Below are 14,790 nucleotides of genomic sequence, written 5' to 3'. Positions count from 1 at the left end.
CCTGCTCTTACTTATTCGTAGACTATTCTAGTTGTTGCTGTGAAAGTATTTAAAGATGTAACTGAAGTCCCACACAGGGAGATTATCCAGGTGGACCTGATGTTATCATGTGAGCCCTTTAAATCTGTGTCTAGAAGTCAGAGACAGGGGAATTTGGAGGTTCCAAGGGAAAGATGCATTTGATATAATGATTTCTCCTACTGGCTTTGAAGATGGGGAGGACCACATGGCAAGGATGCTGGCAGCCTATAGGAGCTGAGCGACCCTTGGCTGACAACCAGTAATAATATGGGGACCTCAGTCCTACAACTGTAGGGAACTGAATTTAGCCCACAAGCTGCATGACCTTGGAAGTAGATTCTTCTCCAGAGACTTCAGAGGGAAATGAAGACCTCCTGACATCCTTATTTCAGCCCTGTAAGATCCTGAGCTGAGAACCCAGTGTGTGTCTGAACTTCTGACCCACGGAGCTGTGAGCTGATAAATGGGTACTACTGCTAAGTCTATGGTAATTTGTTGAGCTGCAAGAGAGGACGAATTCAATAATTTTACTGATTCATCAGGTTTTATCTCTAAATTAGTTTTCTACTTTGATCTCCTTTGCCATCTTCTACTTCTCAGGAGTGACTTCCCAGATAGCACTAGTGGTAAAGAACCTGCCTGCCAATGCAGGAGACAGGACATGCGGGTTCAATCCCTGGGTCAGGAAAATCCCCTGGAGCAGGGCATGGCAGTCCACTCCTGTATTCTTGCCTGGAGAATCCCACGGACTGAGGAGTCTGGTGGGCTACAGACCATAGGGTCGCACAGAGTCGGACACGACTGAAGTGACTTAGCATGCACACAGGCACTCCTCAGGGGATTCAAGCAAGGGGACCCTAGTATAGCAGAGAGAAATTTAACACACTAGACAGAAGTCACAGTGCCATTATTTATACCTTTTGGAGAACAGAATTGTTGCTTTCAGAAAATGACCCTGCTGGTGTAAATTCATGAAAAAAGTCCACAACCATAGGAAGTCCTCAAGCTGTCACAACATCTAAGAGTAGGAATGGGGCCTTTTAAAGTGATTCTTCAGCACCTGTGATACTTCCATTAGTGAAGAGGTTAAAGATAAGGCCAGGGAAGGCCTGTCTCTCCTCCTGAGCCCTGTACCTCTTCAGGGAGCCACCCTACAGAGACTGGTTTAAGCCTAATGGATTAACTGGTTAAAGAATGAGTCACTGAGAATCTAGGATATACACATGATTCACTCACTTGGGTTTCTAAAAGAATATTCTACAAGTGATTGAGAAGAAAAATGGCATGAGATCATGGAAGGGAGGGTTAGCCAGATGGCAGAGCTTTGAAAAATGAAATACCCATTGGCTGGTTGTAAATTTTCTCAGTAAGAAATTAATGTGGGAAGTCCCTAAAGAAGCATGTGGCTATACCATGATTGGATTGACTCATGTTCACAGAGCACATATACAATGTAGAAAAAACGACATAGAACCAGGAGCTGTTCTACCAGCAAGAATCGTGCCAATATTAGCAATAGCTAACATTTGCCGATTGCTTATGGCATGCCGGGCACAATTCTAACCTGTCTGAACTCATTTATTTCTCACAATAATCTCATAAGGTGGGCACTGTGGCTATGATTCCCATGTTATTGGAGCATCCTTCAGTGGGGAAACTGAGGCCCAGAATGGCTGAATAACTTGCCCAAAGTCACACAGTTGGGAAGTGGTAGTGTCCTATACAGACTTGGTCAGCCCGACTCCAATACTCAAGCTTTGTTTATATATTTGGGTCTGTTTCTGGGGTTTTTACTTTAAAAAATTATTTTTAATTTATTTATTTTTGACTGCACTGTGTCTTTGCCGTGGTACATGGGCTTGTCATTGTGGTGGCTTCTCTTGTCGCAGAGCACGGGCTCTAGAGCTCAGGATCAGGAGTTGTGGCCAACAGGCTTAGTTGCCCCAAGGCATGTGGAATCTTCCCAGACCAAGGATCAAACCTGTGACCTCTGCATTGGCAGGCGGATTCCTAACCACTGCTGCTACTGCTAAGTCGCTTCAGTCGTGTCCAACTCTGTGCGACCCCATAGACGGCAGCCCACCACTCCCCTGTCCTTGGGATTCTTCAGGCAAGAACACTGGAGTGGGGTGCCATCACCTTCTCCAAACCACTGGAGCACCACGAAAGACCCTGGGCTTTCTGTTTTGTTCCGATGTATTCTTTCCTGTACTGATACTGCACTGTTTTAATATCTAGTCATTCAAGTCACTCCTGCTTTTTTCTTTCTTAATTTCTAATTTAATCAGAGAGCCTCCTCCCATTTTATAACATGGCTTCTTAAAAATGTGAAGGTCTTTTTCTTCTGAATACCAAAAGTAGCCAAACAATATGCATCACGCTTTTCTAGAAAGTCTCTTGACAACACTTTCTGAGGGAAGCGTGTGCCTGGCTCTTTAGCAAAAAGGTGTGTTCTACTCTGCTTTTGCTGTACCGGCTCCTCTGTATAGTTTCCAGTAGAATCACACTGCTCTCAGCCTGGTTGTGGAGATCTGAGCCACGCCAGTCTGTAGATTTCTGCAGCGACGGAAAGGTTTTAAAAGTGTGTTGTCCAGCGTGGTCGCCACGCACCACTTGTGACTGCTGGGCACTTGAAATGTGCACTTAAAAGAGTATGACTGAGAAACTGAATTTTTGTTTCAAATTTTTAAAATTGAAGTATAGTTGATTTTCAGTGTTGTGCCAGTCTGCTGTACAACAAAGTGACTTTGTTATGCGCATATAGACATTCTTTTTTATATTCTTCTCCATTCTGGTTTATCACAGGATAGTGAGTGAAGTTCCCTGTGCTGTACAATAGGACCTTGTTGTTTGTCCATTCTGAATGGGTGGTTTGCATCTCCCAACCCCAGACTCCCAGTGCATCCCAGTCCCTCCCCTTGGCAGCCATAGGTCTATTCTCCATGTCTCTGAAACTGTTTCTGTTTTGTAGATGAGTTCATTTGTGCTGTATGTTAGATTCTGCATGTAAGGGATATCATGTGATGTTTGTCTTTCTCTTTCTGACTCACTTCACTTAGTGTGATAATCTCTAGTTGTATCTGTGTTGCTGCACATGGCATTGTTTCGCTCTATTTTATGGCTGAGTAGTATTCCATTGTATGTATGGACCACATCTTTATCTGTTCATCTCTCCGTGGACACTTCGGTTGTCTCCATGTTTGGGCTATTGTGAATGGTGCTGCTCTGAACACAGGGGTGCATGTATTTTTTGAATTATAGTTTTATGTGGGTATATTCCCAGGAGTGGGATTGCTGGATCATGTGGTAATTCTAATTTTAGTTTTCTGAGAAGCCTCCATATTGTTTTCTACAGTGGCTATACCAACTTATAGTATTCAGTTCAGTTCAGTTCAGTTGCTCAGTTGTGTCCGACTCTTTGAGACCCCATGAATCGCAGCACACCAGGCCTCCCTGTCCATCACCAACTCCCAGAGTTCACCCAAACTCATGTCCATGGAGTCACTGATGCCATCCAGCCATCTCATCTTCTGTCATCCCCTTCTCCTCCTGCCCCCAATCCCTCCCAGCATCAGAGTTTTTTCCAATGAGTCAGCTCTTCGCATGAGGTAGCCAAAGTACTGGAGTTTCAGCTTTAGCATCAGTCCTTCCAAAGAATACTCAGGACTGATCTCCTTTAGAATGGACTGATTGGATCTCCTTGCAGTTCAAGGGACTCTCAAGAGTCTTCTCTAACACCACAGATCAAAAGCATCAATTCTTTGGCACTCAGCTTTCTTCACAGTCCAACTCTCACATCCATACAAGACCACTGGAAAAACCATAGCCTTGACTAAATGGACCTTTGTTGGCAAAATAATGTCTCTGCTTTTCAATATGCTATCTAGGTTGGTCATAACTTTCCTTCTAAGGAGTAAGTGTCTTTTAATTTCATGGCTGCAATCACCATCTGCAGTTATTTTGGAGCCCCCCAAAGTAAAGTCTGACACTGTTTCCACTGTTTCCCCATCTATTTCCCATGAAGTGATGGGACCGGATGCCATGATCTTCGTTTTCTGAATGTTGAGCTTTTAGCCAGCTTTTTCACTCTCCACTTTCACTTTCATCAAGAGGCTTTTTCGTTCTTTTTCACTTTCTCCCATAAGAGTGGTGTCATCTGCATATCTGAGGTTATTGATATTTCTCCCTGCAATCTTGATTCCAGCCTGTGCTTCTTCCAGCCCAGTGTTTCTCATGATGTACTCTGCATAGAAGTTAAATAAGCAGGGTGACAATATACAGCCTTGATGTACTCCTTTTCCTGTTTGGAACCAGTCTGTTATTCCATGTCCAGTTCTAACTGTTGCTTCCTGACCTGCATATAGGTTTCTCAAGAAGCAGGTCAGGTGGTCTGGTATTCCCATATTTTTCTGAATTTTCCACAGTTTCTTGTGATCCACACAGTCAAAGGCTTTAGCATAGTCAATAGAGCAGAAATAGATGTTTTTCTGGAACTCTCTTGCTTTTTCCGTGATCCAGCGGATGTTGGCAATTTGATCTCTGGTTCCTCTGCCTTTTCTAAAACCAGCTTGAACATCTGGAAGTTCACAGTTCACATACTGTTGAAGCCTGGCTTGGAGAATGTTCAGCATTACTTTACTAGCGTGTGAGAAGAGTGCAATTATGCGGTAGTCTGAGCATTCTTTGGCATTGCCTTTCTTTGGGATTGGAATGAAAACTGACCTTTTCCAGTCCTGTGGCCACTGCTGAGTTTTCCAAATTTGCTGGCATATTGAGTGCAGCACTTTCACAGCATCATCTTTCAGAATTTGAAATAGCTCAACTGGAATTCCATCACCTCCACTAGCTTTGTTAGTAGTGATGCTTCCTAAGGCCCACTTGACTTCTCATTCCAGGATGTCTGGCTCTAGGTGAGTGATCACACCATCGTGATTGTCTTGGTCATGAAGATCTTTTTTGTACAGTTCTTCTGTGTATTCTTGCCACCTCTTCTTAATATCTTCTGCTTCTGTTAGGTCCATACCATTTCTGTCCTTTATTGTGTCCATCTTTGCATGAAATGTTCCCTTGGTATCTCTAATTTTCTTGAAGAGATCTCTAGTCTTTCCCATTCTGTTGTTTTCCTCTATTTCTTTGCATTGATCACTGAGGAAGTCTTATCTCTCCTTGCTACTCTTTGGAACTCTGCATTCAGATGCTTATATCTTTCCTTTTCTCCTTTGCTTTTCACTTCTCTTCTTTTCACAGCTATTTGTAAGGCCTCCCCAGACAGCCATTTTGCTTTTTTGCATTTCTTTTCCATGAGGATGGTCTTGATCCCTGTCACATGTACAATGTCACGAACCTCATTCCATAGTTCATCAGGCACTCTGTCTATCAGATCTAGTCCCTTAAATCTATTTCTCACTTCCACTGTATAGTCATAAGGAATTTGATTTAGGTCATACCTGAATGGTCTAGTGGTTTTCCCTACTTTCTTCAATTTCAGTCTGAATTTGGCAATAAGGAGTTCATGATCTGAGCCACAGTCAGCTCCTGGTCTTGTTTTTGCTGACTGTATAGAGCTTCTCCATAGAACTATACCAGTTCCCACCAACAGTATAGAAGGGCACCTTTTTTCCATACCCTCTCCAACATTTGTTATTTGTAGACTTTTTTTTCTTTTTTTACAGTACAATACATTGGTAGAATTTCCTCTTTATTTTTTAATTTAAATTGGTTTATTTATTTTTAAATGAAACAAAGATGAATATTTTTAATGATAAAAGGTACAATTCACAAAGAAGATAAACATCATAAACCATTATACCCCTGACAACAAAGAAACAAAGATACATAAAGCAAAAATCAGAAGAAATATAAGAGAAAAGAAAAAAATATATAATCATAGTGAGACATATTAACATTGATCTGAGAATATTTTATCAAGTGCAGAAAAAATAAGAATAGGAACGTCTTGAATGATGTCATTAATAATTTAAATATAATAGATTTCTATTAATCTTATATCCTGTGCCTAATTGTGCTTAGTTGCTGTGCTTAGTTGCCCAGTCATGTCTGACTCTTTGCGACCCCATGGACTGTAGCCCGCCAGGCTCCTCTGTCCATGGGGATTCTCCAGGCAAGAATACCGGAGTGAGTAGCCATACCCTTCTCCAGGGGCTCTTCCCAACCCAGGGATTGAACCCAGGTCTCCCACATTGCAGGCAGTTTCTTTACCATCTGAGCCACCAGAGAAGGCCGAGAATATTGGAGTGGGTAGCCTATCCCTTCTCCAGGGAAACTCCTCAACCCAGAAAGTGAACTGGGGTTTAACAGCTGAGCTACCAGGGAAGACCCAATCTTATATCCCACAGAATTTTAAATATATTTTGTAGCTCATATGCTGTTATTAGATGTCCATAGCACATTTAGAAAAAAACTGGCTATTTGTAGATTTTTTAATGATGGCCATTCTGACTGGTGTGAGGTGGTACCTCATTATAGAAACTGAATTTCAAATCTAATTTAATTTAAATTAATTTATATTTAGATAGCCACATTGGGCTAGTGGCTACTGTGTTAGACAGCACAGAATTGATGTTGAAATGGTTAAGAGGCTTGAACTGTTCTCAAATACACCACATTCACTGCCAGGGAATTAAGTCATCTATGTTTTGAGGGTCTCAAGCTCAAGGGCTATTTTTCCTCTTAAGCTTCTCTCCCCCTTACAGTAGCAGATATTTGCTTTTACTGTTTTCAGCTCTTCCAAGGCAGTGCTGGGTTACATAGGGGGTGGACTAAGCATATGCCTGGGGCATCATAAAAGGAGGGTACAGAAAAATGAAATACTGTTGGCCCTCCATGTCTGCAGGCTCCACGTCCATGGATTCAATGAGCTGTGGATTGAAAATAGTCAGGAAAAATAATTCCAGAAAGTTCCAAAAAGCAAAAATTGAATATGCTGCACACTGGCAACTGTTTACCTAGCATTTACTCTGTATTTACAACTATTTACATGGCATTTATATTGTGTTAGGTATTATAGTTAGTCACTCAGTCGTGTCCAGTTCTTTACGATTCCATGGACTGTAGGCTGCCAAGCTTCTCTGTCCATGGAATTTTCCAGGCAAGAATACTGGAGTGGGTAGCCATTCCCTTCTTCAAGGGATCTTCCTGACCCAGGGATCAAACCTGGGTCTCCTGCATGGCAGGCAGATTCTTTACAGTTTGAGCTACCAAGGAAGCCCATAATCTAGAGATGAATTAAAATGTACAGTAGGTTATAAGCAAATGCTGTACCACTTTATATACGGGACTTGAATATCTAAAGATTTTGGTATCTGAGGTGGGGCCCCAGAAGATCCCCCATGGATACTAAGGGATGACTGTAATTTCATACTCCAACAATGACAGCTGTAACAAATCATCTGGAAATTTTTGGAAATGGATGCACATCCTTAAACTTATTCCATGGCTTGCTGGCATTATTTTTTTAATTCTATGTATGCAGAGTCAGCCGCCTGAGATCTTAAAGTCTGATGGCTCCATTGTACAGATTTATGTTCTTCCAAAGAGGAATTTGAACTACCACAGCCCGAGGTCCCAGCATCGTCAGCCTGTGCAGGAAAGATCTGGTCTGACCCGCCTGACTTTGGGGAGAGAATATGGCCCACTCGCACCCCACTCCAGTACTCTTGCCTGGAAAATCCCATGGGCAGAGGAACCTGGTAGGCTGCAGTCCATGGCGTCGCTAAGAGTCGGACACAACTGAGCAACTTCACTTTCACTTTTCACTTTCATGCATTGGAGAGGGAAATGGCAACCCACTCTAGTGTTCTTGCCTGGAGAATCCCAGGGACGGGGGAGCCTGGTGGGCTGCCGTCTACGGGGTCGCACAGAGTCGGATATGACTGGAGTGACTTAGCTTAGCTTAGCTGCAGATAAAGCTGGATTCAGATCTGCACTGGGAGAGCGTGGTCCTGTGGTCAGAAGCAATGACCCCGGGGTCAGGCAGCTTGGGTTTGAATCCTAGCTCTATCATTGAGTAGCTGGGTGACCTTGGGGGAGTTTCTTAACCATTCCACGTCTAGGTTCTTCTTCTATAAAATGGGAATAATAATAGTGCCCAGTCTAATAATACTTGGTGCTATTATTATGGTACCCAGTGGGTGGTTAGGAGAGGTTTTTAGATCAGTGTTTGGCACATAATAAGTGGTAAGTAAGTGCTTGCAAATTAAAATGAGGCCTTCAGTTTGGAACATGATCCTCTGATTTAGTCATTTGACCCAAATGTGTGACTCAAATGTGGGTGTTTTCCCATTAACAACCAGGGATCTCCCTGGAGTTGGCACCTCCAAATAGAACATATGAATACCTTTCAAAGAGCTTTTATGTCAATTTTCTTATTTTATCCTCATGGCAACCTGCTGAAAAGAGCAGGGAGGTAGCACCCTTATTGATGTGTGGGGAAAGCGACAGATGACTCTACTCAACAGAGACGATTTGTTTGCTGTATTTGACCACTGAGCTAAACTATCATTTTTGGATCAAAACTCCAAATGATGTCAGAATGACGTCCTCCTCAAGGCAAAGGAAATCTGCCCATAAAAACTGATCAAGTGTAATTGGCTTGAAGGAGGATGGACACACGAAGTATGCATTTGTATGCCCCCAAAAGATCAGCTTTTATCCCTTGAAGTTACATTCAAGTTAGAACGTGATCTAGTTTTTATGCTCCCTTTTCAAAAGTGCCGTGGGACCGTGTTTCCCAGATGCCCTGTCCTCAGGGCTAGCTCAAGGGGCCCAGAGGCACTCTGGGCCTTCATGGGATGGTTTATTAAACAGGGTCAAGCTCTGGTTAATGCAGAGAGAGCACAGGTGGGCGTGCAGCTCCTGGGAGGGCCGTGATTCCGGACGCTGTGGGCTCAGCGTGTGGTTTTCGTCTCACAGGTTCATCACTCACATTCTTGCTGCCGCAGATGGTGGGCGTTGGGCTGGGCTCCATGGCTGTCGTGATCGTCCTCGCATTCCTCTCCTTCTCAGCAGTTTGGTATGTGCGACCGTCATTTTTGAGAAATGAGTGGAATGGAGGGAGGAGGGGGTTGGAACCATGAGGAACAGCTGGGATCGAGGCGGGTCAAAGGGGGTGTGGGGGGAAGATGTCCTGCGCTCCACAGATACTCAGCAGGTGAAAGGCATGGGTGACTCTGCACCGTGGGTGGGGGCAGGGGTGGGCGGGGAATGCCCTCCAGGCCCTGGAAAAGAGCAAGATCAGTGATGGCTCCTTGGCCGCCCACACCAGTGGCACATCTCCCGGGCTGCTTCCTGTGCACATGGGGATCGCCATGGGAAAACCAGCGTGTGTCAGTGAACTCTCTTTTGCTCCTCTGTGTCTAGATCGCCGGTGGGCACTATGTGAAGAGGACGCACTGCTGCTGGAGCAGATGCTGTGACAGCTTCTCAGGGGCCTGCGCAGAGGCCTGCAGTCCCATTCCTAGATTCAAGACGGTCACTATCTCTTTGGCATCCCCCCAAGGAGGACACTCAGGAATTGCTGCTGTCTCCCCTGTATCTCTGAACCTGAGAACCTTGATGTACTGTGTGATGTTGACCACAGGCTGCAGGTCATGTGGGCTGGGCCTGTGTTCTCCTCCAAGTGATGCCTGAGAGTCTCTGCCTCTTCCTTCAGAGCATCTCTGTTATGAATTCAGAATCTGTTCTTTTACAATAAGTAATGATGTACGCAGGCTTCCTTTATAGCTCAATTGGTAAAGAATCTGCCTACAACGCAAGAGACCCAAGTTTGATTCCTAGGTTGGGAAGACCCCCTGGAGAAGGAAATGGCAACCTACTCCAGTATTCTTGCCTGGAGAATCCCATGGTCAGAGAAGCCTGGCAGGCTACAGTCCATGGGGTCACAAGAATAGGACATGACTTAGCAACTACACCACCACCAATGAGATACATTGAGATGTGGGCTAGAGTCTGACTGTAGGAGGGACGTCATTGCAAAGGATAGAGATCATTGACTGAGGCAAACGTGTCAGACACTTTAGAAGCACCCCTTTTCCTGCAGTTAGTGACACACTAATTAGAAAGCATGCCAGCCTGGGACTTCCCTGGTGGTCCACTGGTTAAGACTCCATGCTTCCACTGCAAGGGGCATGGGTTCATTCCTGGTGGGGGAACTAAGATGTTGTGTGGTGTGGCCAAAATGAATAAATAAAGTGTTTTAAAATACTGAAAAAAGGGAAGAAAGAAAAAGAAAGTATACTATCCTGGCCACTCCAGTAAGTTCCTTGCAGTGTCTGGTAGGCAGCCATTACTTTGCTACAGTTCCCTTTGTCTTATATGTATTCAAAAGCCATGAGTCTTCTTCCAGTAAAAAAATATTCTGTTAACTTAGTTCTCTTCCACATGAACGTTTATAGCAGCCTTGATTAAATTTTTTTATCACTGCTTCCTAAAAATGTGCTTTAGATTGAGGGTTCGTGTGATAACAATAGGTCGCAATAAGATGAAGCCCGTGGCCAGAGCCTGTGTGTTTACAGGGGAGGGGAACAATGTGGTTGACATGATCCTGCGTTTTATCTACAACATCAGTGACTACGAGTGTTACTTTATCACTAACCATGACACATTAGGCGTTAAGCAATCTTGGGCCCGCTGTCAATATGCTGATTTGACAGATGGAGTGGATTCGATTTGACTTTTGAAGCCCGATTCAGTGTTCCTGAACTTTCCTTCCTAAACTACAGGGTAACTCCAAGGCTCAGCAAGGCAGGAAAATAGAGAACTTGGGAAGGAGGTGGGGGGCAGCTTATTGCCCAACTCGGGGTGCAACATAGATGAACGTGGTCCTAGAATTGGGCAACACTGGGTCCTAAAGAAAAGGGACAGCCTTTCCGACATGGTGGGCTGGCGTATGCCCCACTGGCTCCCTGGGCATCAGTGAGGGACACATGTGAGCAGCCTGGGCTTGTGGGCTGATGAGGAGACAAGGGCAGGGATAGAACAGGTGAAAGCTGTCTATGAAGCTGTTCCCAGCCCAAGGCATCTCTTCTCAACTGCGAAGAGTCAGAGAGTGAAGTGGTACCGAGATGCTTGGGCTTTCAAGGTCAGCTGTCGGCCCTGCCCCTGACCAGTACTGGACAGTATTAGAAATAGTTGTCCTTTGTCCTGAGGTACCAGCTCAGACTTCGACTTAGGATCAACATGAGAACCACGCCCGTCCTCATCTCAGGTGAACTGTAGAGCAGAACTCTCAACAGACAAATACAAACAGCATGCTACTTTTAATTTTTATGTGCAGCAATTCACATTTAGACTGTTTTCACAGCTCTTGGGTTAATTTTGGGAATCATTACAAATTCTTGCAGTTAGTATTGAGTAAGGTCTCTGATGAGTAAGGATTTCCCTCAAAAGCCCCCTCTGTTCAAAGAATCTGAGCCTCCTCCCCTCATTATTCTCTATTGCCAGTTCTGTGAATACCGTATGTTTCTGTAGTTCCCCCTAATTTCCAGTTCTCAAATTAACTGCCAAGGAAGCTACAGTTGTCCATATGGGAACTTAGCATAACTGTCGTTGAAAGGAAGAAATCCCATTTGCTTGGTGTCAAAAGTGTCTGCCTAAAACAACTAATGAAATACGAAGTAAAATGTACTTCTGGGTACGTGCAGAAACGTAAAAGCAGTTCATGAAAGAGTACTGAAATAGCAAAAACATAGACTTCGCTCCTCCTTCTGAATGTTCCAGATTATAACACAGAGTTGCTTGGTGTTAATACTTAACAGAAGCAGGTGCTGAACATTTGCAAAAAAGATGCACCATTTTCCTGCAGTTCTTTCCTGATCACTTTCTCATACACATGAAGGCAGCTTTAAGTTCTCTGAATTTACCTGGTTAGCTTTATCACAGCACCATCCTTTTTTTCCCCAAGTGGATTCCTGGCTAAGGCAGGAGAGCATCACCGGAGACCAATGGTGAGTCTTCCTGTAAGCATTCAGCATCCTTCTGTTGAAGGACTGATTAGGTAGCAGTCAGAGTTGAGGGCCACTAAATAAAGCTTGGTCCTCGAGTAGAGATGGAGAAAGGCTCTTTTCTTAATTAACTGTCTTGGTGACAGTGTATAGAGGTGAGTGCTAAGATTTAGTCTTGAGTGCCCTGCTAAATTAAAAATAAAAATTGGAGGGTTACCCAGATATTGGACAGTTTGTTTCCTGGCTGACTTTTTGTTTTTGTTTTTGGTGCCCATGGTTTTTGTTTATCTCCACCATAGTTTTTGTTTATACATATTCTTTCATTCAGTCCTCACAGCAGTTTTGTGTGGTGGGAAGCTTAGGGGTTATCATTTCCCCATTTCAAAATGGAGAGAGAGGTTCTTACAAATACATAACTTCAGTTGTGGGGCCAAATATTCTGGCAGGAAGTCCAATGCTCATTTGGGATTTGACAGGACCATTTGATTCTTGGGAGAGTCAAGTTTTTATATTTCCAAACCATGTATGTATATATATATATATGTATATATATATATATATGTGTATATATATATATATATATATATATACACACTGTTACTGCCTTTATTGTAGCACCTGTGCCTTTTTATACTTATCTTTTCACCTTTCCTCACCACTTCTAGAAGGAGCCATAAAAAACCAAAATAGATACCTTCCCTCACCACTTCTAGAAGGAGCCATAAAAAAAACAAAATAGATGGAGGTTAATTAGGGGAAATAGGTCCATCCATAACTCCAGACCTATAATTGCAGCTGGGCCCTTTAAGATGAAGACCAGAGCAGAACTGATTATCTTTGACATTCTGCAGTAGCTTGGAAAAAAGTTAATGTTTAAATTGATTTTAAAGGAAGTAAAAAAAGAATTCTCAAGGCTCCCTTCATATTGCTAACTCATATTTTGATTTCCTAAACCTTTAATTTTTTCATTTGATTCACCAAAGAGAAAGCCAGTAGTAGTAGAAGTCAATCCAATGGTATTTTTAAGGACTGTTTGCCTCCTACAGCCTTTGTTGGTTAAACTCAAGTGCTCAGTTTGGGAGAGGGAAGAGGGTGTGACTTTTTGTGTGTCTGTGGCCAAGTGATTCAGTGAGGCGAATCAGTTTTAAGAAGAGTGTATGCCCATTGTCTCAGAGAGAGAATAAATGAGTCATTTTGGTGATATATGTGTGTGTGTGGATATGGATATGTTTCCATATCCATACTTTGTGGGCACAGCTAGGGGTTACCAAAACGGCATCAAGCGAGGCATGTGGTTTCTAACATGCTTCTTTTCCATCAACATATCCTGGACACATTTTTTTCATGTCAATAGTAACAGCATTAAAAGTTGGTACCATAATTTATTTAACCAATACTCTGCTGTGTGTTGTGCGTTTAGAGTGTTTTCAGATGTTTACTATCTTTATATGCCTCTATATAGTTGTATGCAATTATCAGTTAGGCTAAATTCCCAGATGTGAAGTTGTTGGAATGAAAACTATATACATTTTAGATTTACTTTGTATTATCAGAGGAATCTCAAAGAAAGTTTATGCCAGTTTATGCTCTCACCGGCAGGAAGCCTCAACACAGTGGCATCATTGATATCCTTAATCTTGATTAATCTGGTAGGTGGAAAATGACCGTCCAATGCTTTGTTCACATTTCTCTGGTTTGCATGTTGATGGTCCTTTGTAATTCTGCTGGGGTGCCTTTTTTTTCCCTCAGTAGTTGGCCTGAATCTTATATTGATTTGAAAAAGCTCTTTATATTATGGTAATTTTCACTGTTAACTGTCACCTATGTTGTAAACACATTTTCTACTTGATCATTTCCCTTTTGACTTGTTTGTGTCATACATTGCCACACAAAAACTTTAAATCTGTGTAGTCAAGTGTATCAGTCTTTTTTCTTATGTATTTTGCCCTTGGACCTTCCAATCTCAAGATAATAACTGTAATTCAGCAGTTTTAAAAAAATTTAAGTCTTTACATGTTCTGAAACTTATTTTAGTATAAGGAGTGAGGTTGGGAGGGGTCTTTTTTTAATTTTTATTGTTGCTAAATGGTTTAGCCAGTTGTTCTATGTGTATTCCTTGACTGCTATTTTTTTCTCTGGCGATTTGACTCATATACTGAATCAAATACTAGAGTCTATTTCTGAACTTTATCTTTTGTTGTACTAATTTATCTCTATGCCAATACCACCTGCTTTGAGTTTAAAACAGGTTTTTTTTTTAATATCAAGTAAAAATGAGTTACCACCCTTTTTCTGTTAATTCTCAAAGTATCCTCAGGTTTTATTATATATTTATTCATGTATACATATTTATTATATGTAAACTAAAGAATTATTTGGTTAAATTCCTCCCCCCCTCAAATCTTCATATTTTTCTTGGGGATGTATTAAATAAAGAGTACTTCTATCCCAGAACATGATATGTGTCTCCATTTGGTGTTTGTGTGTGTTCCTGTCTAGCATATTCTAATTTTTGACTTGGGCTTCCTGGGTGGTTCACTGGTAAAGAGTCCATCTGCCAATGCAGGAGACATGGGTTCGATCCCTGAGTCTAGAAGATCTGTTGGAGAAGGAAATGGAAACCCACTCATATTCTGCCTGGGAAATCCCATGGACAGAGGAACCTGACAGGCTGCAGCCCTTGGGGTCACAAAGAGTTGGACACGACTGAGCAATTGAGCACAGCACAGCACAGTTTTCAACTTACAAGCTGCTGCTGCTAAGTTGCTTCAGTCGTGTCCAACTCTGTGTGACCCCATAGATGGCAGCC

General features: G+C 42.7%; 1 protein-coding gene across 7 annotated transcripts in view; it reads left to right on the top strand.

The window, feature by feature from the left end:
• SUSD1 (sushi domain containing 1) overlaps positions 1-14,440 on the top strand; it is a 154,855-nt gene extending 140,415 nt beyond the window's left edge. For 4 of the 7 annotated variants that reach the window (XM_059889560.1, XM_059889561.1, XM_059889562.1 and 1 more), the window contains one exon: positions 7,559-8,925. In XM_059889560.1, coding sequence (XP_059745543.1) covers positions 7,559-7,734 — 176 coding nt within the window. In that variant the 3' untranslated portion in view covers positions 7,735-8,925. Of the gene's footprint in view, positions 1-7,558; positions 8,927-8,952; positions 9,053-9,399 lie in introns of those variants that run through there. The other 3 variants (XM_002689945.7, XR_009495750.1, XM_059889564.1) reach the window with 3 other exon arrangements.
• The last annotated feature ends 350 nt before the right edge of the window (positions 14,441-14,790 follow it).

This window comes from Bos taurus, chromosome 8 (assembly GCF_002263795.3).
Source record: "Bos taurus isolate L1 Dominette 01449 registration number 42190680 breed Hereford chromosome 8, ARS-UCD2.0, whole genome shotgun sequence".
Taxonomy (NCBI): Eukaryota; Metazoa; Chordata; class Mammalia; order Artiodactyla; family Bovidae; genus Bos; species Bos taurus.
This window is presented reverse-complemented; position numbering and strand designations above follow the sequence as displayed.